The 24,807-nt window shown below is 40.5% G+C and overlaps 1 protein-coding gene across 3 annotated transcripts in view; it reads left to right on the top strand.

The window, feature by feature from the left end:
• npr3 (natriuretic peptide receptor 3) overlaps window positions 1-15,363 on the top strand; it is a 229,411-nt gene extending 214,048 nt beyond the window's left edge. The window contains exons 2-8 of one of the 3 annotated variants that reach the window (XM_038702808.1): window positions 5,465-5,587; window positions 7,502-7,677; window positions 9,760-9,895; window positions 13,483-13,577; window positions 13,706-13,823; window positions 13,925-14,009; window positions 14,206-14,433. In XM_038702808.1, the coding sequence (XP_038558736.1) occupies window positions 5,465-5,587; window positions 7,502-7,677; window positions 9,760-9,895; window positions 13,483-13,577; window positions 13,706-13,823; window positions 13,925-14,009; window positions 14,206-14,233 (761 nt within the window). In that variant the 3' untranslated portion in view covers window positions 14,234-14,433. Of the gene's footprint in view, window positions 1-5,464; window positions 5,588-7,501; window positions 7,678-9,759; window positions 9,896-13,482; window positions 13,578-13,705; window positions 13,824-13,924; window positions 14,010-14,205; window positions 14,434-14,524 lie in introns of those variants that run through there. The other 2 variants (XM_038702809.1, XM_038702807.1) reach the window with 2 other exon arrangements.
• Window positions 15,364-24,807: the final 9,444 nt, after the last annotated feature.

The following is a 24,807-nucleotide window of genomic DNA, read 5'->3' on the forward strand; positions in this document are numbered from 1 at the left end:
CTTTACAAAGACGCATGTTGCAGTCAGAGTCTTCTCTGAGATGCGAGCACGACATACAACACAATTTATCAAATTACACAACGGATATACAGTATGAAAATAGGATTGATTGGATTATACTCACAGGAAGTATAAAACCTCTTACATAGGTCTATTAAAAGTAAAGTAACACAAAAATGTCAGGGAAATTACTTTACTTAGATTTAAGTACTGCAGTTGTACATTTGAAATACCTTCCTACCTTTCTGATAGGAAGCCTTCTTGAGGTGGTATAAAACATTTCTTCTTATATTCTGATTTGAGTTGTGGACAACTATGACCACATGAATTAAAAAAATTTAACATTTCACTGCCCAAGTCAGCTATAACACAAGTCTTGTTCATCAGACTACATGCTGTACAGTATTTGTGGACAGATTTTGTCCCAGGATTTATTATGCATTTCTTCTTCTTCGTTGCATGATTTAGAATAATAAGGTGAGAAATGGGTCTGTTCTGAGTTCATCCTGCACTGCAGCAGCTAATAAAGTCCATTTAATCCCAAAAACGCTTTTCTTTTAGGCAGGCTGGAGCAGAAAACAACTCACCTTTCTCAAGTTGTACAGTAATGTCACATGTGTATGAAGGTGGATCAAACAAGCTAATCTTAAATGTCAAAGTAGAGAGGATCCTAGTAGGCCTATTTATTTTCATTCATTACACAATATGAATAAGCTATGCAGACAGTTGTAAAGAAAGAACATCTTTTTCTTCTGTTCTCTACTTGTTATAGTTACACAGTATTAGGGGTGTGGGCTGTATTAAAAGTATCCACTGTTCTCCCATGCTCTAACACACAGTAACGATGAAATGTGTGCTGTTCTCACATTCTTCCTCTGTATGTACACATAAACAACAAGGCAGGGAAATATAAAAGGAATTTATTTTATTGTTTGGGTACATTATTGTTCAGTGTAAATGCTCACATCTGAAACAAACTTTACGTGCTTGATAACTCTCCCACCCCGCAGACATCTACACGTCAATTCCGATTTATATTCATAGCTGCAAGTGCTATGTAGCTCCACATAGGGGACACAGGAAGTGACATATAACACCTTCATGCGGCGTCATAACCGCGTAACAAATTCACAGCCGCACCGGCAGAGCTCCAGAATATGCAACTCGGCCGGCTCACACGCGGACGCGCTTACAAGTGCGAGGGCCCGCCCAACGCTTAATTTGACTTACTGAACACAATTTTTTTTTATAACATAATGTATTTGTGTACTAACTCCTATTCACTCACTAGATTCAGTGTTCTGATCTGCCACAACTTAACTTGATTGATATTTGAAAGGCACGTGCAAGAATGTCCAGTGACTACCAAAAATTTTAATATAACCACAACTTTGCATCAGTGTCAAATCAATGTATTTAGTACACAAATCAGTGAACAGTCAGCCTTAAATTAGCGAGAGAATAACATAAACCAAAAGGCAGAATTGTAGTCTGTCAACTATGAGTTAGAAAAAATACTCGTAATCTGAGATTTTGAGAAAAAAGTCATAATATGAGAAAAGAAGTTGTAATATTTGTCATAGTAAGTCATGTCATAGTAGAAGAGGTTGCTTGGAGTCATAGTGCACGTGTTAGTATTTTCTGCAGTCTTCAGTTATTTAGACTTGTAAACAGGTTGGACTGCAGTGTGGCTGCTTTCCGCTGACCGATAGCGTTGTGGCCTGCTGTCTCTGTCCCCCTTGCTCAGAGACACCTCTGCTCTGTTTGGGACTGTCTCTCTTCTCCAGGATGCTCAGGGAAGAATTTTCTTTTCTTTTTTCTCATTAAATTATGGCTTCTGTCTCATAATATTATAAGGTTTTTCTCAAAATAACATGACTTTTTTCTTGACATATCAGAGAACACAGATTTGTTGGAGAGATTCTGAATGTAATAATAATATAATCCATTATATTTTGAATTGTCAGCTGCCTCCTGAATTTTGTGTTTCCCTTTACATAAATAGACATATTCACCAGATTGCAGACTACTTAATACTTTTGTGTACCACATTGGAGGGTACACATTTGTGTGTGTAATTTCTGTGGTAGGTGTATCATGTCCAGATGTACAAAAAAGCCTCTTGGAGCCATTGCCTAAACCAAACAGGAAGTCAGCCATTTTGGATTAAATGGTCATTTTTGGCGATTTACACACTTTGTACTTTAACAAACTCCTCCTAGGGATTTAGTCCAATCGACTTCGCCATGACACAGGAAGTTGTTGTAACTTTACTGTACATGCTCAGATCTGTACGAAATTTTACCCATTTAATAAAAGTCCCGCACTGCCATGCTAACATTCACCCGTGGTCATAGCGCCACATTGTGGCAACAGGAAATGACCTTCAACGAAGCAGCCCCCATGGCATGTTTCACCTACATGTATAAAATTTCTGTGGCACATGTATCATGTCCAGAAGTACCAAAAAGTCTCACGGAGCGATGCCCTAAACCCAACAGGAAATCAGCCATTTTGAATTTTATCATCATGTTTTGGATGATTTACACACTCTTTAACGAACTCCTCCTAGGGATTTAGTCTGATCAACTTCAAATTTCTGCTGTGCCTTCTAAAGGCATTGAGGATAAAAAGCTGAGCTATCTGTGAGTTTTCGTAAATGGGCGTGCCCTTGGCGTGGCGTCCGAAATCGATAATTTGCTGTGAAACAGGAAGTTGTTATAACTTCAGTGTGTATGCTCAGATCTGCACCAAACTGTACATGTAGAATGAGAGTCCCGCCCTGAACACATCTATATGTCAATAAACACACAATTTCATAGCGCCACCTGCTGGCAACAGGAAGTGTCAAGTTTTATGCTGTTATGTACTACTGCCAACACATTTGCCTCACCTGCTTCAAAACAGTCTCAGAAGAGCCTTAAGACATTGATGATGCTATGTTGTGAATCTTTTTCGGATAACGGTGTGTCCTTGGCGTGGCGTCAAAGTTCGCTGCTTTGCCATGACACAGGAAGTTGTTGTAACTTCGCTGTACATTTTCATATCCCTACCAAATTTCACACATTTGATAAGGGACACACCCTGAACACATCTACAGGTCAAAATTCACTCAACCTCATACTGCCACCTGCTGGAATCAGGAAGCGTCTCTTCAAAGATGCAGCCCCTGCGCACTGAATCACCAATTTGCACAAAAACTTTTGTGGCACATGTATCATCCCAAGATGCACAAAAAAGCCTCTTGGAACCGTACCCAAAATCAGACAGGAAGTCAGCCATTTTGATTTGAATGTGCTATTACAGCCCATTTATGGCCTTTTACAAGGTCCGAACTCCTCCTAGGAAATTAATTGGATTGACTTCAATTTTCTGCTGTGCCTTCTAAAGGCATAGACGATGAAAAGTTGTGCTATCTGTGAGTTTTCGTCAATGGGCGTGGCATCAAAGATCAACTCTTGACACAGGGAGTTGTTGTAACTTCAGTGTACATGCTCACATCTGAACCAAACTTTACGTGCTTGATAACTGTCCCGCCCCGAACACACTACACGCCAATATTCATTTATAGTCATAGCACCAAGTGCTATGTAGCGCCACAAAGGGGACACAGGAAGTGACGAATAACACCTTTATGCAGCGTCCGAAGCGCGTAGCAAATTGACAGCTGCACCGGCAGAGCTCCAGAATATGCAACGTGGTCGCCTCACACCCCGACGCACTACAAGTGCGAGGGCCTGCCCAACGCTGCTTGCAGCTTTAATTTCTTTAGATGTTCTTTAGATGGTAGGTCATATGCTGTACTGGTTACTGGTTACTGGTTTACGCTGCACAAAGTGATAAATTTTTCTTCTCACTGACTTCTCTTTTTTAACGTTATTACTGCTATTACTGCTACATTTCACTGGGCACGGCTGCATCTGGTTCCGGGTGCCGGAGGTGATTGCAGCCATTCTAGCCAATCCTATACGGTGTCAGAAACAACACAAGTGAAGGACTAGTATTGTTGTACCGATACAAAAAGTGAAACACACAACAATAAACAGGACACAGCAGACCATTGTTTCTCACTGAAATCTCCAAAATGAAGCTCTGGTTATAAACCTATATCTGCATAGACACAAGCCTCTGACTTGAAATCACTCTTGGTAGTGATGTATTTGTCAGTTGTTTGTGTGCAGAGGATATCCTTCTCCCAATAAAGAAAACGCTGGAATCCGTATTCTTTCTGCATGTCTGAGATTGTTATGTCGTTAATGACGGTTTGCCTCGGGATCCAAAAATGTGGTAGGCAAACACCAAACAAAAGAAAACAGTCCGTTCTCACCCAGCAAGTTAGACCGTGAGCTAAGGAAATAAAGTTCAAGGCTGAAAATGGGTTACCTCCTGTAGCAGCTTGAGCCTATACTATATAGCTGCGGTAAAGAGGCTGCATTTTCAGAACACACAGTCTAAGGACAGCATTTCTTGGACCATAGTTTTTTGTGACAGTGCCACCTAGTCTATTGGTGTGCTGCAACACAAAGGAGGTTAAATGGCCATCTGCTAGCACACTGGCCTTGAGGTCAATGTGCGCCTCTGTAGGGTCAACCAGTCAACATGCATAGAGTCACTGACTTAGGTGTAGGCACGCACCCCTGAGATGGTTAGGTTATCCTAACCATCTCAGGGGTGTGTGCCTAAGGGGCCTCGGGGGGCTGTCAATGCCTTTAAGACTAACATAGATAGCTAGCTAGCTACTCACATAGTTTTCTATATTTTAGTGACATCATGACCATGCCACAGGTGGCTCTTGTGCTCCCATGAGTGGCTCGGCCAGTAGGAATATAATACTTGGATTCAGCAGTATCTCACATTCAGGTGTGATTTAATGGACCAGAGGGATTTTGCTGCTGTTTTTGTGTTCTTTTTTTTCTTACATATAGACCGCTTTGTTAAGGCTTCTGGCCTTACATGTAGGCCACTTCTTTGTTCCCATCACGTGAGGTCCAAACACCCTAACCAACAAACGCAATAAGTACTAGCCAATCAGAGGGAAATTTCCCAGAGTGTGGGTAGGAAAAAAAGTTGTCAATCAGGGCCTTTGATGTGACACCTATGTGTGATACTAATCATTCCCACCAACCAGCAACTGCAGAAACGGCAAAGACTGGGATTCACTTTGACAGAAGGATTGTTTTGCATTTAGAATTTGCCTCTGAATTGGGATATGAGTACTGATATAGTAAATCAAACTTTTTTTGTATAGTTGTATATTGCAAGAACAATGTATAGTTATCACATTTTAAAGTAAAATCACACTGTTTTGGAACCACTCAAAGAAGTTAAGCCACTTTCAAAAGTGGCTTAACTTCCCCAGGTGTCAGTTTTGAACTGATGAAAATTATGAAAATGTTCTCTCAATGACCTTATGAATATTACTACTAAGATCTGGTTAAAGACAAAAACTGTATTTGTCTTGCAGTGGTGATCATGTGCATGGGAGCAGACAAAATACGAGAGATCATGCTGGCTGCACACAGACAACGGTTGACCAACAGCAAATATATGTTCTTTAATGTTGAACTCTTCAATGCCTCTTCTTATGGTAAGACTAATAATAACTCTATTACTCTAGTATACATTTTATGCAGACTTAATGTATGAATATGCTTTCTATTTGGTGTGAATGCTGGATGCATGAGGGGCGAAATGTTCAGAGCTAGATTGGGTGACTTAACAGAGAGCAAAGAAGCTGTAAAGTTGTTTTAAAATATTTTCATCAATATGCTCCCTCTCCCACAATTTTCACTCCTCAAAACATCATTTATACATCTAAATGTAGGAAAATCTGTGCTGGTTGCAGACATGTAACTATGGAATCAAACAATTAGCACAGTCAGCTTTAAAGTGACAGCAGTGACAGCCAACTGCTGTATAGACTACCATTATAACTGAGACCAGGATTTTCAGGAGGGAAGTAGAAATCTCTCTTTATTCATACTTTTTGCTATGAATTACATTTAAACCTTAATATGTTCCACGTCGTTCATGCAAAATGAGAAAATTGTGGACCTTTACACACACACACACACACACACACAAAAAACAAAACAAAACATGGTAATCTTTTTATACAAGTCGGGATGAGCCAGACTTTTTGAAATAAAAGCCCCTATGTTCTATAACAACAGGAAACTATTAGTGGATGTGTTTTTTTTTTTAAAAACAACAAAAAACACGACAGTAACTATAAAGGAACTCAGGAGAAGGCTGTTTTTTTCAAAATAACAATAAGAACTAAATGAACTTTTCCCATGCCCGTCAGTTACTTCTTTACACAAACTTAAGCCACCAATGCAATTAGCTCCCAGGCATTAGTCAAGTAATGCAGTTCAGCTTTCTAAAATCTTCCTATTCATATAGACTTTTCATCTATTTCATCATAGTTCTGCTGAAAACTATTGAAAACTTGTGGTGTTTAACATTTTTTCATACATTATTGGTATTATTCAACTTTGAAAGCCAGTAATTCAGTTTAGCAATAGCTTTTCAACAAAACTTAAAATATTCCACATATTTTAGTTGGTGGAGATTAAACCAGAGCTAAAAGTATCTCAAGCAAGACTCTAAATAAATGATAATGTTGTTCTTCATCTATTAGATGTGGAACTAGGCAGCTGTTTGCTTACATGTCCTGTATGACAATCCAACATGAAAGTCAGACACGCTACATGCTCACTGACCTCCCTCACTTTTACTTTTGCTCTCTTTACATAAACGGGACACTAGTGTTGTAGTCAAGACTGCCCGAACCGAGACCAAGTCAAGACCAAGACCAAGACCAGAGTTTATCGAGACTGAGACAAGACCAAGACTTTTAGAGGCTAAGACCGAGGGAGGGCGAGACCGAGTCAAGACCAATACCAGTTCTCTACATTACATGACATACAATAAAATGTGGAACGAGATAATAGGTAATTCTCAAACTGATCTGAAAGATCCACATTCCCATTAAAATCCCCACATACAAACACTAAGAGCTGAAATCAACGTAAGTGTCTTTATTCAAAACTCCTTTTCCATGCTTATCATGACGGGTAGGGGTGACAGTCGTTAACAGGTACAACACATTTTTAATTAAGGTTATTGGTTGCATTTGAAGCAATACATTTTACATCCAATAAAATTAAGGATGTTAACAAATAAATCAGACAATGCACAGGCAATTTCTTGATATTCCTAAAGTTCTGGTCTTGCCTTTTCTTGAAATAAAATCTCTAGTCTTCAATGTCCGAGACAAGGCCGAGAACAAATGCGGTTGAGACAAGACTAGGACCATCAAAAAGTGGTCTTAAGACTTAAGACTCGAGTACCATAACGCTACAGTACACCACTTCATGCAATGGCAAACTGGGCAGGGCTCATTATTTTTGAAGTATATTTTGATCAAACAATTAGGTTTTTAACAATAATGTTTGGAAAATGTACCTTGTTCTGTCCTCTTTGAATTTAATTCTAGGCAATGGATCATGGAAGAGAGGAGATAAATATGACAACGATGCGAGGCAAGCCTATGCTTCTCTGAATACTGTGACGCTACTTAGGACAGTCAAGCCTGAGTTTGAAAACTTCTCCATGGAAATGAAAAAGTCCATCAAAAAAGCTGGGTTTCACGACTGCAAAGACTGCGGAAGTGTACGTATGTCTGTCTAACTCACACTCAAATTACTGACTGATATATGATGAATTTGCAGACGCTGATAAGTCAGGTAATACTTGTGTATATTTATAATTACGCTGCATTAGCAAAACAAAATGTTGGACCACTAAAAGCACCATGTGTGGTTCACTTTTTATTTAGGGCTGTACGACCTCTGGGAGGAGTGAATCGAAATACAATATATGTATAAAAATATGTATAAATGAATAGCCACCAAAACTTGGCAGCCCTTTTACAGGGTTGGAATCTGTTTCCTTCAGTGTATGTAACTTTATTAGGGGGTTAGGGTTTCAAAAGCATTTTAATGAATCTGCTTGGTACTTGTTTTCAACATTTGTTACTACATTTACACATTTCTAAAATTCAAAAATTAGTGTTCTCCTTTTGGTTGTCTTGAGAAGGTAGAAACCCTTTTAAGTGTCTGCTTAGTTAATTATCATAACCTGAGCTTGTTGTTTCTTTTTAGCATGTACATAAATAACTGTAAGCATACATTTGTATGTTGATAGATTGACAGGCTAAGGGCAGGTCATTAATACACAAGCTAAACAAAATTGGGCCAAGTATTGACCCTTGGGAAACACCATTATTGCTGTTGTCGGAGGTGTTTGGGCACAGGATGTGATGGTTAATGGTATTGAGTGCAGCACTAAGATCTAACAAGACAAGTAGAGAGACAAGTCCTTTGTCAGATGCAGTTAGAAGATCATTTGTAATTTTCACCAGTGCTATCTCTGTTCTATGATGCGCTCTAAATGAAAATCCTCAAATAAACTATTGTTATTTTGTAGGTATTTTATAAACTAGCATATTGAACAAACCTGGGCTGAGGACAGCACTAGAGAAAAAGTCAGGGGGTTTTTAGGATTCATCCCCTGTGCCATTAATGTCTGTGCCAAAACGTGTTTCATTCTAACTTCTAATTTTTTCATTTGTAATTGAAGTGTTTGACCTGAATGGTGCAAGATGAAAAGTCAGGAAATTACAAAAGTCTGTCTGTACAAACATCCATGGCAGTCCATTAGTTGTTTGGATATTTCAGTATGGACTAAAATGATAGACTAACCAACAGAGAGGCTGACATTGTAATCCCTAAAGTCATGCCACTACCATGGCTAAGAAGTATCAGATGCATCTGTATTACTATGATCAGGAGCAGTGGTTTGAGTTTGAGGTTTATGATAAACATGCATGATAATAATAGTCCCTTGTCAGTGTCTGATGTTTGTGTCTTTTAGTGAGAGATCACTCATTCAGACTGCTGCCCACTATGGAAAGGATCTCGTGTTGCGTTCAGTTGAGCATCTTGATGGTATCGGTCAGTTGCTGAAGGTGCTCCTATGTTCATCCAAAAATACATGAAGGGGGTGAGAGGTGTTTCCATGATGCTTTGTGGATTGAGCAGCATTCTCCTTTTCACTTGTCGGTGGTTGCTGCTCTCAGCCTAGTACCCCAGCACATCACAGAGTAGAACAGACCACTGGTCACTGCTGAATGAATATGGGCAGATGTTTAATGTCTGGAGCATCCATAGTCGGCACTGAGCCTTCTTAGCCCAGTCCAGGAGGATTCCTAGATCCTTGTTGTCCTCATCAGCAGGACTGCCTCATAATGCTGTAAAGATGATGACTCAAGTGTTTCTGGACTTGTTTTGGTAGGGACATTTTGAAATGAGTAATTATACACTCATCATGTAGGTGCAAGGCTATCAGAAAACAGTGTCAATGAAAAAATTTAATTTTGAATTTTAGATGGCTACTACTGTATGTTAATATGGCTGAAAAACATCTTTCAAATAGTAATAATAATTTTAAAATATGCCAATTTTGTCTGGAAGGGGCTAAGAAAATTAAATAGGCAGGCCTTACCCCTTCGAGCCCGACCGGCAATGCCAGGTCTGCATTACTGTATTCAAGTTATCAATTATCAATTGCATACATTGTAAAAAAAGAAAAAAAGACATTGTTACTCGGATCCATCATGCAGTGTAATTTCAATCAGATGGTGGCAGCTACTGTACAATCACTTCCTCTTTATGACTATATGTTCCATTTCAGGTCAACATGTTTGTTGAGGGATTCCATGATGCCATGTTGCTGTATGCCATCGCCTTGCACGAAGCCATGAAAAATGGTTACAGTAAGAAAAACGGTACAGAGATCACCTCACGCATGTGGAACAGAACTTTTGAAGGTAAAACACTGTAAAACACTGCTTACACCGAGTCCGTGACAATAATAACAATAATAATAATAATAATAATAATAATAACAATTAAAGCTGCAAGCACCGTTGAGCGGGCCCTCGCCCCCTTGCGTGCCTCGGGTGCAGCGAATTTTGGGATAGATCTGACCCTGTTTAGTCCATTTACATGGACTTCCTTTTTCATGGCAAGACATTAATTCAGTGCCACGCCATGGACACACCGTTTGATCAATCAAAAAAAGCTTCACAATTTAACATTGCAAGGCTCTTAACATGCTACCCACATTTGAGGTTGATCGGGTAAAAGCTGTAGGAGGAGTTCGTAAAAGTATGGAGGGTGTAAACGGGTTAAAATTTCGTAAATAATTCAAAATGGCTGACTTCCTGTTGGGTTAGGGTATGGCTCCAAGAGGGTTAATTTTAAGTCTAGAGATGGTACATCTGCCCCCCACATTTCGTACAGCTACGTAAAACGTACGGCGGGGGCTGCTTCTTTGAAATTTTGTAGGGGGCGCTATGGAGCCATTTTTCCACAAGCACGCTGCGCATCCATATTAAATAACAGAAAACACCCCTTCTGACATGCGTGGCAAGTTTTCTCAGGTTTTAAGCATTCCTAGCCATGTAAAAGCTAAAAAATCTCACTGAGACCATTTTTGTCCCTAAGATGCTATGTGTCATAAAACTGAAAAATGAGGTATTGGAGGTCAAGTTTGAAACATGCCCTTTCCTGGTGCCAGAAGGTGGCGCAGTCACTATGACTGGATATTGACATGTGAGACTCTAATGGGCTGAAATGTGAAATTTGGAACAGATCTGACCTGGTCTACTTCCTTTTTCATGCGAAACATCCAAATTCAACGCCACGCTGTGGCCATGCCATTTGAGCAATCAAAGAAAGCTTCGCAATTTAACATCGCAAGGTTCTTAAGATGGTGCTACCCACATTTGAAGTCGATCAGGGGGAGCTAAAGCTCTAGGAGGAGTTTGTCAAAGTACGGAGCCTGTAAACAGGGAAAACGCTTGTAAATAAATCCAAAATGGCCAACTTCCTGTTGGGTTTAGGATATGGCTTGAAGAGACTTATTTTTAAGTCTGGAGAAGATACATCGGTGACTCAAGTTTCATACTGCTAGGTACAACGTACAGCAGTTGCTGGTATTTGAAATTTTGTAGGGGGCGCTATTAAGCCAATTTTCCACAAACACACCCCCAAACCATATCAGCCAATACAAAACAACGTGGACAAGCGTGCAAAGTCTCGTGAGGGTTTGAACATCCCTGGCCATGTGACAGTGTGCCATGTGGCACTATTGAGCCAATGTGCAACCTTCAGTCTTAAAAATGACATCAAATCGAAACATTACCAGGTTGAGTCAGGCCGCAAAGTTTTGTGGCTCTTTAAGCATCCTAAAGGCCTCAAATGTCTGTTTAAATATTGAAAATGACGCAGGAAGTGCAAAATCATGGACTTCCTGTTGAGCAAAATCTCATAAAAAAGCAGAAATGTGGACTTTGGAATAAAAGCAATAATGACACCAAATATCATGAAGATCAAAGAAACTTTTTTCAAAACAAGGTGTTTGTTTAGGGGCGCTATGGAGCCCCCTGGCCACGCCCGACCCCAATCACTGCAGAACATTGGATTTCCCACCAGACCGAAGGTGTGTGAAAATGATCGTGATGATTCGAGTATCCTAAGGCCTTCAAAAATGACTTCTCTGGGGAGAAAAAAAAAGATAATAATCTGAGTAAAAACAATAGGTTCTTTGTACTTCGTACTAGGAAACCATTGGTGCCCTTGCAATTTCATGCTCGGACCCTAATAATTAGGGCTGACCCCAAATAGTTGAAGATTCAATGCTTCAATGGGCGGAGCCTGATTCGACTGTCAATCTCACAGTCGAAGCATCGCAGTGAAACAAGGATCATGCCATTTTGGCGATATGTGGGCGCCCAGTGTCTGATTTTACATAGAACCACCAGTTTTCTCCCAATAAGTTAATATACAGCCTATTAAAATATACATTTCAACGTTTAATGCTGTAAATAAATATGTAAAAAGAATAAAACTTTCAATAAATGTTTTTGAAGTGCATGAATAAATCCAAAATTGTAACCCTAACCCTGGGTCGTCAGTGCACATGTGTAAGTGTAGCGTGAATGTGTCCAGTGTCAGTGGAGGAACGCTTGCTGAAGAGACCGAGCCCCAGCTTCACCGTGTTGTGCCAAGTTGTTCGCACCTCGCGGGACTTTCAGATAATTTATCACTGTTGATGAACCACATAAAGAATATATAATCGTTTTTAAATAGCCGGCTACTTGAAATAGACCCGCGAGGAACCGCGACGTGCATGCAGTTGTCAGCAGCAATAGTCTAATGCACGTAAAACTCATAAGACCGGTGAATGACAGGAGAGAGAGAGAGAGAGAGAGAGAGAGAGAAAAGGGTCTTCAAAAAGCCTCAGTTTAGCTGGAAATTTACAATGTAAGTTGAATGAAAAGAGACTGCAGCTCTGCAGCTTTTCAAGATTATAGCCCCTACTCGCAATCGCCATCAGTCGACTATAGGCAGGACTTGACGATTCTGATTCGACTATGTAAATCCTTAGTCGGGGACAGCCCTAATAGTAATACATTTGATTTATAGGTGCCTTTCTGGACACTCAACATCACCTCACAAAACATAATAAAACAGTACAGCAATAAATTGATAAAATTAACAACTATAATTACAGTGCATAAAATCAGGGTACATAACAACAAAACAAATATTGCTGTGACCTGATAAATAGTGATCATGTGGGATATGCAACGTTGCGGATGTCTAGTGGAAGAGAGTTCCAGAGACGGGGGGCAGAGCGACTGAAGGCTCCGAACCTCATGGTGGTCAAACGAGCAGGAGGTACAGTGAGGTGAATGAAGAAGAAGACCTAAGAGTACGGGTGGGTGTGTTAATATGAAGGAGGTCAGTGAGGTACAGAGGAGCAAGGTTGTGAATGGCCATGAAGGTCAGGAGCAGAGTCTTGAAATCTATGCGGTATTTAAATGGGAGCCAATGAAGCTGCTGAAGGACAGGAGTAATATGATTCATAATATGGATAACGTCCATACAACTATAATCAATGTTACTTGTGTGGTGTAATAAAAATCGTACCCAAAATATAGTAAATAGTTAATTATCCTAAAAAAAATCTTACTCCAGCAAAGTTCTTCCAAAAATGTTTGCTGTTTCAAGCATTCAGTTTTCCTGGGCGGGTAGAAGTGTAAATACTTCCTGGGTCCTGTTTCAGAAAACGGGTTTAGTGAAAACTTGAGATGAGGGAAACTCGGCTTTCTGTTCCAGAAAGATCGTTAACTAAAACTCTGGGTAAGTTACCCATTGTAACTGACGTTGTGAACCAACAACATTCTTCAACAAACTCTTGAGTTTGGCTCTGACTCTGAGCTGAAGCACACAGTGACAAGACGTCCGCTGGCTGAGTCTCCTGTGTCTAACTATGTGTGTGTCTTTTTCTTCTACTTTCTTGAGTGTAGCTAAATGAAGTTCTCATTGTTTTCATGATGGTGGACAGGAATCGCTGGCCAGGTATCGATGGATGTCAATGGTGACAGAAATGGAGATTTTTCTTTGATGGCCATGACCAATGTTGAGGCAGGAACATATGAGGTAAGAAGATGCAAAATTCCATCATTGTGATGTGCAACCCCAAACTGTTAACATTCCCTAACAAGCAGAAGATGGTAAATGTGCTTAGGAATTTCGACTAGATGATAATATTGTTTATTAACTTATAGGTGGTGGCCAACTACTTTGGTGTAAATGGAACATTTCAGCTGCTGCCTGCCTTCAAAGCTGACCATTTCACGCTGAGCGAAAGATTTAAAGCACACACAGAGATACCGGACAAATCATGTAAATTAACATTATTGTTCACTGAAACCTGTGAAATCTTACTTGGAATTTGTTGTCTACAGTATGTATGATGGAGTACCAATGACTGCTCTTCCTAACAGGTGGACTAGGAGTATCAGCTTTGACTGGAGTCATAGTGGGAGCTGTTCTGGGAGCTGCAATGCTTATAGCATTCTACTTTTTCAGGTAACAATAGGCGACATTTATCTTGTCTTGACTTGTCTGTTAGGTGCTGTTGGCTGGCTCAGCAATCAATTAAACCTGCCCTCCCACTCAAAGGCTTCAATGCTTTTATATTCCTTTAGAAAATAAATTATGAACACATTTGAAAATTACCTTGACATTATTTTTGACTGTAAAAATTGATGTCTTGTTTACTTAGTTTACACTATCCATTCTGTTGGTTTTAATCACCAACCACATAGCTGAGAAGTGAAGGATTCCAGGACACTGCAGTCCAGCATTACAAGGGACACAATCACACAGGATGGAAACAGACCTTCAGCTGACCCATATTCTCTAAATCTTTTAGAGATTTAGAGAACCTAAATGTTTGTTAAATGTAATTGTTCATTGCATGGAACAAAACTGTGCACACCGCTATGTTTATGTAAGTACACTATATATATATATGTATATGAAAATAAACACGTTGAAAAACAAGATTTTTTCTTTGATGTGATTCCTTCCTTCCTGTGCAGAAAAAACTACAGGATTACCATTGAGCGTCGCACACATAGTGAAGAGTGCGACACCAGGAAGCACCGTCAGCTGCGAGAGGACTCCATCAGATCAAACTTCTCAGCAGCATAATCATCAGCAGCAGCAGACCCTTCACATAGAATCACACATCTGAATGTGACCAAAGACTTTGTAATGGTTGTCAGTGGAGCCATTCTGTTAAAAATGAGACATGTTGTGTTTGTATCCTATAATGTTTTGTAACTCAGGACAGTTGTAATAGTCACAAAGCACCACTTACTTGGATTTTCTGTACACAGGTATATAATTGTATTGGTGTAGAGAAAGCTTTGGCCATAATATTCTTTGTGGGTTTTTTTTTTAAAGAATTTGTTTCATTTTTTAGAATGAATACCGGAATATAGGCTAGGTCTATATTTATAGGTTTTAAGCTACTGATATTAAGCTACTGATATTGTAGGGTTTTCAGCAGATCCAGCATTCTCCATACAAATCTTATTCCTAATTTGTAACTGAGCATGTTGCTCCTAAAATAAGAAACACTGGGTAACCTATCATCTTGAAAAGTGCAACTCTTCTACACCTGGATTGCCTCATTTACAGTATTTTCATTTAAAATTTGTATATTTAATAAATTCAGTTGCTACCAGATTACAAAATTGTGGTACTACTTTCTGGTATTTAACAAAGCATTCTTTATTAATGGTTAATACATTAATTACTAATTCTTTATAGATCAGTAATAAGCCAATAATCAGAACAACTCGTGTTAGGTCGAGATTGTTTTGGCTTAATGGCTAACCATCTTCTCAATGAATTAAAGGAAAACTATCATTTATTACACCTGGTGTTTGACTTTTTGTAGCTCTGGCCTTTGGTTAAGTCAGTCAGTTACGATTATCTGACCAGTCTGAGTGCTAGAAGTTGTTGGACCTTTTTTAGCAAAATACCTGTGTTCTGACTTTTTACCAAAATAATGGAACTGAAGGCCACAGAAAAAAAACGATGAACGAAAAAACAAATGATTAACTGACTGGAAACATCACAAACTGGCATGGGGTGTGCACGGCCCAGGACCGGAGGGCTCTGCAGCAGATGATTAAAACTGCTGAGAAGATCATTGGTACCCATCAGTGATATCGGTGAGGTGCCTACGCAGAGCCCAAAGGATACTAAAGGACAGTACCCAGCCAACAGCCTGTTCACCCTGCTGCCTTCTGGGAAGAGATATAAAAGTTTCTGCTGCCACACCACCAGACTGCAGAGCAGTCCTCCAAGCTATCAGACTCTTAAACTCTAATTCATCCTCAACACTGCTCCATTGATTATAGTTTATTTCTGTTTAACAATTTTATAATTTATTCTGTATTAATGTATATTGTCTGCTATGTAGCAGCAGGGAGTTACACTCAATTTCACTCTAACTTGTTATATTGTGACAATAAACCTACCTACCTATCTAAAAAAACATTTTTCCTTTTATAGAACTAGTTAAAAACAAAAAAAAAGCAAGTTTCATGTTAAAGGAGAATAAACGCAAACATTTTTTATTTATGGCTTATTATTGACACATTATAATTGTTAAATGATTTATAACATTATCAAAGACATAGGTTCCACATTATAAAACTTCCCATCAGAGAGCTGGAACTGAGTGCATAATTAATTGTGATATTCATGATAGATAATTCTATTCCTGTGTTATAAAGGCAGTATGAGATGCTTTCCATAAACAGTAGTGACTGCATGAAAAAAAGTTTATTTCTCTACATTGGTGACCTTTTTTAGCAAACTCTTTGGGTTGCAATATATATATTTTATATTATTATTATCAGTGCTGGGCAAACCTTTTCTTTAATTGCGATTAATCGCATGATTTTCTGTGATTCGCATAGTTATGCGCAAAAATTAATAATGAATTCTAAAGTAGTATATTGCGCACTTTTAATTTAAATGTACTGCTATATGCACAAAAGTGCAATAACATGTGGTTTGCAAACACTTTAAACAAATAAGGTGCTTTTTACCAGTTTTTACACAGTAGCAATAAAATATTTCTTGTAAATCTCAATTTAAACATTAATTTAATCCAATCGAATATTAAACCAAAGCTATTTGCCACTGCCAGGGCATTACCTTTTATCTAGCTTGTTAAAACAAGTTAGAGTCCAGAGCCACAATCACAACATCATAACAGGCACCTTCTGAGCAACAGGTTAACATTCTTTTATCAGGGAGCAGCAGAAACAGTTCAGTAGCAAGTGTCCCCGTTAGAGTGAGGTGAAGTGGTCTCCTCACACACATGCCCGCCCGCCCGCTCCCGAAATTGAATTGTCTTGAACTTTTTGTACACGATCCATAGCACAAATTATTGGAAGAGAGACTGATCCTCGCTGTTTGTGAGTTTGCAGAATCTATTACTGTTTACTAAATAGTTATTAGGACATCAACAGGAGGGAATTCACATGGCAGAGCATCCCAGCAAAACTAGATGAAGGCTTATCAGGTAAAGTTAGGTAGCAAAGTTAACAGAAGCTGTTGCCATGGTTCAGAGATGGGGACTCGAGTTTGAGACTCGGACGCGAGTCTGACTTAAGTCGCACACACAGTGACTTCAGACTCGATTTGAGACTTGTCCTCAAAAGACTTCAGACTTGACTCCGACTGGAGGTACAGGGCTCATGAACAATGTTTATTTTTAGGAACCAACATCTTCCCCAATACTAATCAGACTGCAGTGTGTCCACTTCATTAAGGTGTTTGTTCGCTTGTCTTGCTTTTGTTTATGCACTTCTCCCACACAGTGTATCGTAACTTACACCCATACTCCTATTATACCCAACAATGAGTTGAGATGGCATTTTCTTATATGATGTCAGTTATGATATTAGTGTAGGGACCAGAGGGGTGCTAGACATAAAGCTCTACTGGGGCACAGGCCCCCACATCTCTCATTAGGGCCCGATCACGACCGTGTGAGGTCCCTATTGAATTTGCTAAGATTATATTTAGGGCCCGAGCACGACCGTGTGAGGTCCCTATTGAATTTGCTAAGATTATTAGGGCCCGAGCACGACCGTGCGAGGTCCCTATTGAATTTGCTCAGAGTTTTTTTTTTTTTTTTTTTCTGCAAAGTAGGCTCAACTGACATGGCCTAAACATACTCGAAAACTCACCAAAATTTGCAAACATGTCAGAACCGGTGAAAAATTTCGTATTCTACAAGTTTCGCACATGGGCGTGGCAAAATGACTCACTAGCGCCACCTAGAAAATTGGAAAAGATTAGCCCCTCGTTCACGTTCAACCTACATGTACGAAATTTTCTGGGGACATGTATCATATCAAGACGCACAAAAAAGCCTCAAGAACCCATAGCCTAAAGTCAACAGGAAGTCGGCCATTTTGAATTTTACGGCCATTTTTGGATGATTTACACACTTCGTACTTTAACGAACTCCTCCTAGGGATTTAGTCGGATCGACGTCAAATTTCTGCTGTGCCTTCTAAAGGCATTGACGATGAAAAGTTGTGCTATTTGCGCGTTTTCGTCAATGGGCGTGTCCGTGGCGTCGATGATTCGCTATGAAAAAGGAAGTTGTCGTAACTTCAGTGTACATGTACGAAATTTTCTGGGGACATGTATCATATCAAGACGCACAAAAAAGCCTCAAGAACCCATACCCTAAAGTCAACAGGAAGTCGGCCATTTTGAATTTTACGGCCATTTGAAGATGAAAAGTTGTGCTATTTGCGAATTTTCATCAATGGGCGTGTCCGTGGCGTGGCGTCAAAGATCAACTCTTCGCCATGACACAGGAAGTTGTTGTAACTTCAGTGTACATGCTCACATATGGACCAAACTGTACATCTAGGATGAGAGTCCCGCCCTGAACACATGTACATGCCGACATTCACCCACAGTCATAGCGCCACCTGCTGGCAACAGAAAGTGACTTTTAACGAAGCAGTCCCCGCCGCACGTTTCACCTACATGCACGAATTTTCTGCGGTACGTGTATCTTGTCCAGATGCACAAAAAAGTCTCTTGGAGCCATAGCCTAAACCCAACAGGAAGTCGGCCATTTTGAATTTTACGGCCATTTTTGGATGATTTACACACTCCGTACTTTAACGAACTCCTCCTAGGGATTTAGTCCGACCGACTTCAAATTTCTGCTGTGCCTTCTAAAGGCATTGAAGATGAAAAGTTGTGCTATTTGCGTGTTTTCGTCAATGGGCGTGTCCGTGGCGTCGATGATTCGCTATGAAACAGGAAGTTGTTGTAACTTCAGTGTACATGCTCACATCTGGACCAAACTGTACATCTAGGATGAGAGTCCCGCCCTGAACACATGTACATGCCGACATTCACCCACAGTCATAGCGCCACCTGCTGGCAACAGAAAGTGACCTTTAACGAAGCAGCCCCCGCCGCACGTTTCACCTACGTGCACGAATTTTCTGTGGTACGTGTATCTTGTCCAGACGCACAAAAAAGTCTCTTGGAGCCATAGCCTAAACCCAACAGGAAGTCGGCCATTTTGAATTTTACGTCAAATTTTGGATGATTTACACACTTCGTACTTTAACGAACTCCTCCTAGGGATTTAGTCCGACCGACTTCAAATTTCTGCTGTGCCTTCTAAAGGCATTGAAGATGAAAAGTTGTGCTATTTGCAAGTTTTCGTCAATGTGCGTGTCTGTGGCGTGGCGTCAAAGATCAAGTCTTTGCCATGACACAGGAAGCTGTTGTAACTTCAGTGTACATGCTCACATCTGAACCAAACTTTACGTGCTTGATAACTCTCCCACCCCGCTATGGAGGACTGATCCTGACACAGTCAGAAATAAATACAGAAATAAATAAATGCTCAATAAATAAATAAGCATCCAATTAAATACACAAAAAAATAAAGTAAATAAATAAATGTAGGTAGTAATTAAATATACAAGGAGACATCAATGTATATATTTTAATTAGTGCCTTTAATACGCCTTTAATAGTGCCTTTAATAGTATTATAATTTTAGAATATAATAATAATACCTTTACTTATTCACCTTTGTTATAATTACCTTATTTGTATATTCAACTTTATTTATTACTAATTTTTTAAATATATTTATTTATGTGTGTGTTTAATATTTTTGTCTGTTTTATTCTTCCTTTGTATTTTTTTAGCTTATTTAATTTCACCCATGGTATTTATTTCTGCCTGTCCTTTTTAAATTTTTGTATGCATTTCTGCCTCATTATGCAAATGAGGAGGGGCTGTGTCTCAAGGGGTCATCTTCTCTGCTATTGGTAGACCAGTCAGACAGGAGAGCTCCTACTCTGCCTGCAGACATCAACGATCTTGCCCCTCACACAGTCAGATGGCTTCCTTCAGTGCGCTGAGGTGTTTAACAACTCTGAAGACAATACTACCAGCAATGTCTTCCTTCTCTTTTCACGTAGACGCTCCGACAGACAGTGCTTTCAGTTTGCTGCATGCATGGACACAGAACTGCGGTATAGGGAGAAGCACACGGTCAGCTGGCTGCAGCTAAATCTGGAGTGCACTCGTATTCAATTCTGTATGGTAAATTCAGTTTTAACGGAGCAGAGCGAGCTGACAGGCAGAGTTAGAGACTTTTTCTGTCCGTTTCTCTCTTTACAAAGACGCATGTTGCAGTCAGAGTCTTCTCTGAAGAGGGCAATGAAGTCTCAGTAGTACCCGATGCGAGCACCACATACAACACAATTTATCAAATTACACAACGGATATACAGTATGAAAATAAGATTGATTGGATTATACTCACAGGAAGTATAAAACCTGTTACATGCGTAACACAGTAATGTCAGGGAAATTACTTTACTTAGAATTAAGTACTGCAGTTGTACATTTGAAATACCTTCCTACCTTTCTGATAGGAAGCCTTCTTGAGGTGGTATAAAACATTTCTTCTTATATTCTGATTTGAGTTGTGGACAACTATGACCACATGAATTAAAAAAATTAAACATTTCACTGCCCAAGTCAGCTATAACACAAGTCTTGTTCATCAGACTACATGCTGTACAGTATTTGACTACAGATTTTGTCCCAGGATTTATTATGCATTTCTTCTTCTTCGTTGCATGATTTAGAATAATAAGGTGAGAAATGGGTCTATTCTGAGTTCATCCTGCACTGCAGCAGCTAATAAAGTCCATTTAATCCCAAAAACGCTTTTCTTTTAGGCAGGCTGGAGCAGAAAACAACTCACCTTTCTCAAGTTGTACAGTAATGTCACATGTGTATGAAGGTGGATCAAACAAGCTAATCTTAAATGTCAAAGTAGAGAGGATCCTAGTAGGCCTATTTATTTTCATTCATTACACAATATGAATAAGCTATGCAGACAGTTGTAAAGAAAGAACATCTTTTTCTTCTGTTCTCTACTTGTTATAGTTACACAGTATTAGGGGTGTGGGCTGTATTAAAAGTATCCACTGTTCTCCCATGCTCTAACACACAGTAACGATGAAATGTGTGCTGTTCTCACATTCTTCCTCTGTATGTACACATAAACAACAAGGCAGGGAAATATAAAAGGAATTTATTTTATTGTTTGGGTACATTATTGTTCAGTGTACATGCTCACATCTGAAACAAACTTTACGTGCTTGATAACTCTCCCACCCCACAGACATCTACACACCAATACCGATTTATATTCATAGCGGCAAGTGCTATGTAGCTCCACATAGGGGACACAGGAAGTGACATATAGCACCTTCATGCGGCGTCGGAACCGCGTAGGAAATTCACAGCCGCACCGGCAGAGCTCCAGAATATGCAACTCGGCCGGTTCACGCGCGGACGCGCTACAAGTGCGAGGGCCCGCCCAACGCTGCTTGCAGCTTTAATTAGGGCCCGAGCACGACCGTGCGAGGTCCCTATTGAATTTGCTCGGATTATATATATATATATATATTTTTTTTTTTTTTTTCTGCAAAGTAGGCCCAAATGACATGGCCTAAACATACTCGAAAACTCACCAAAATTGCAAACATGTCAGAACCGGTGAAAAATTTCGTATTCTACAAGTTTCGCACATGGGCGTGGCAAAATGACTCGCTAGCGCCACCTAGAAAATTGGAAATGATTAGCCCCTCGTTCACGTTCAACCTACATCTACGAAATTTTCTGGGGACATGTATCATATCAAGACGCACAAAAAAGCCTCAAGAACCCATACCCTAAAGTCAACAGGAAGTCGGCCATTTTGAATTTTATGGCCATTTTTGGATGATTTACATTTATTTACGAAGCATGATTTACATACTTCGTACTTTAACGAACTCCTCCTAGGGATTTAGTCGGATCGACGTCAAATTTCTGCTGTGCCTTCTAAAGGCATTGACGATGAAAAGTTGTGCTATTTGCGAGTTTTCGTCAATGGGGGTGTCCGTGGCGTCGATGATTCGCTATGAAACAGGAAGTTGTTGTAACTTCAGTGTACATGCTCACATCCGGACCAAAGTGTACATGTAGGATGGGAGTCCCGCCCTGAACACATGTACATGCCGACATTCACCCACAGTCATAGCGCCACCTGCTGGCAACAGGAAGTGACTTTTAATGAAGCAGCCCCCGCCGCACGTTTCACCTACGTGCACGAATTTTCTGTGGTACGTGTACCTTGTCCAGACGCACAAAAAAGTCTCTTTGAGCCATAGCCTAAAATCAACAGGAAGTCGGCCGTTTTGAATTTTACGTCAAATTTGGGATGATTTACACACTCCGTACTTTAACGAACTCCTCCTAGGGATTTTGTCCGACAGACTTCAAATTTCTGTTGTGCCTTCTAAAGGCATTGAAGATGAAAAGTTGTGCTATTTGCGAGTTTTCGTCAATGGGCGTGTCCGTGGCGTGGCGTCAAATATCAAGTCTTTGCCATGACACAGGAAGTTGTTGTAACTTCAGTGTATATGCTCACATCTGCACCAAACTGTACATGTAGGATGAGAGTCCCGCCCTGAACACATGTACATGCCGACATTCACCCACAGTCATAGCGCCACCTGCTGGCAACAGAAAGTGACCTTTAACGAAGCAGCCCCCGCCGCACGTTTCACCTACGTGCACGAATTTTCTGTGGTACGTGTATCTTGTCCAGACGCACAAAAAAGCCTCTTGGAGCGATGCCCTAAAACCAACAGGAAGTCAGCCATTTTGAATTTTACATCAAATTTGGGATGATTTACACACTTCGTACTTTAACAAACTCCTCCTAGGGATTTAGTCCAACCGACTTCAAAATTGTGCTATGCCTTCTAAAGGCATTGAAGATGAAAAGTGGTGCTATTTGCGAGTTTTCGTCGATGGCCGTATCCGTGGCGTGGCGTCAAATATCAACTCTTCGCCATGACACAGGAAGTTGTTGTAACTTCAGTGTACATGCTCACATCTGAAACAAACTTTACGTGCTTGATAACTCTCCCACCCCGAAGACATCTACACGCCAATACCGATTTATATTCATAGCGGCAAGTGCTATGTAGCTCCACATAGGGGACACAGGAAGTGACATATAGCCTTCACCTTCATGCGGCATCGGAACCGCGTAGCAAATTCACAGCCGCACCGGCAGAGCTCCAGAATGTGCAACTCGGCCGGCTCACACCCGGTGACACTACAAGTGTGAGGGCCCGCCCAACGCTGCTTGCAGCTTTAATCTAATATTAGTTCTGATGTTTAAGAGTCCACATTTAACTCTCCTATTCGTTTGCACTATTGCTCTTGTGGGTTTAATTTTTATGAGGTTTTTATGCACAGCTCCTCTTCTGTTTACCTTTGATTCAAATAATTTCGATGGTCGGGGGGCAGACACCGTCACTATAGGATTTTCACTAAGTAACTCCTGAAATGGAGGAGCAGAGAAGTGTGTTAGACTGCGACTCTGTGTAGGGTTTTGGGTGGGTAACTGCTGAATTAGAAGGGCAGAGAAGTGTGTTAGACTGCGACTCTGCCTCCTGGTCTCAACTCTGGGTTGTCATGGATTTAGTCCACTAATAAACTTGGCCAGATTTCTAGAAATGAGAGCTGCTCCTTCCCAAGTGGGATGGATGCCGTCTCTCCGAATCAGACCAGATCTTCCCCAGAAAGTCTGCCAATGATCTACAAAGCCCACATCGTTTGCTGGACACCACCTCGACAACCAGCGGCGGAATGACGACATGCGGCTATACATGTCATCACTGGTCAGATTTGGCAGGGGTCCAGAGAAAACTACGGTGTCCGACATTGTTTTTGCATATGTACACACCGACTCAACATTAATCTTAGTGACCTCTGATTGGCATAATTGGAGTCATTACCGCCGACGTGAATAACAATCTTACTGTATTTACGTTTATCCTTAGCCAGCAGTTTCAAATAAGACTCAATGTCGCCCGCTCTGGCCCCAGGGATGCACTTAACTATGGCCGCTGGCTTCGCTAACTTCACGTTTCTCAAAATGGAGCTGCCAATGATCAGAGTTGGTTTCTCAGCGGGTGTGTCGCTGAGTGGGGAAAATCTGTTAGAAACGTGAACAGGTTGATGGTGCCCCGTGGACTTTGAATGCTTAAGACTATTCCTCCTTCGGACAGTCACCCAGCCCCCCCTTCCTGGCTGCACAGGGGATGCCGGAGGACGGCTACCAGAGGCTAACTCAGGCCGTTCCGCACCGACTACCGGGGACTGGCTAGCTACAGTAGCTAAAGACTGATCTACCAAGGTGCGGAGCCGGACTTCTAAATCACTGAGCCTCGCCTCCATGTCTACTAATAAACTACACTTATTACACGTACCATTACCGCTAAAGGAGGCAGAGGAGTAACTGAACATCTGACACACCGAGCAGGAGAAAGTAGGAGAGAGAGAGGGAGAAGGAGAAGCCATCGCTAGCTGCTAAGCTAAAGTCGCTAACGGCTAAGCTAAAGTACTGTAGCGTCAGCTACCAAAACTTTAGAACAACTATGAGATTGAACAGCAGTCACTAAAAGATGGAAAGAACTGTGAGTGCTTAGGCAAAATTACTGTAAGAATAAGTGTTTAGCGGACAGTTGGCTGCTGTAATCTAACAAATGTAACTGTTATTCAGCGAGAGCAGCACAACACGGTACCAACACACAAGCACCGGAAACGAAGTACCAGTTGTGTAAACAGGGAAATGGCTTTTAATTTGTTGGACAACAGGAGCTAAATATAGATTGATTGATTAGTGGATAATATCATAAAATCAAAATGCATCTCTTGAATTTTGTCCT

The sequence above is a fragment of the Micropterus salmoides genome, unplaced genomic scaffold, assembly GCF_014851395.1.
Source record: "Micropterus salmoides isolate LMB-PRFRI ecotype aquatic unplaced genomic scaffold, ASM1485139v1 Ms_hic_scaffold_7, whole genome shotgun sequence".
Taxonomy (NCBI): Eukaryota; Metazoa; Chordata; class Actinopteri; order Centrarchiformes; family Centrarchidae; genus Micropterus; species Micropterus salmoides.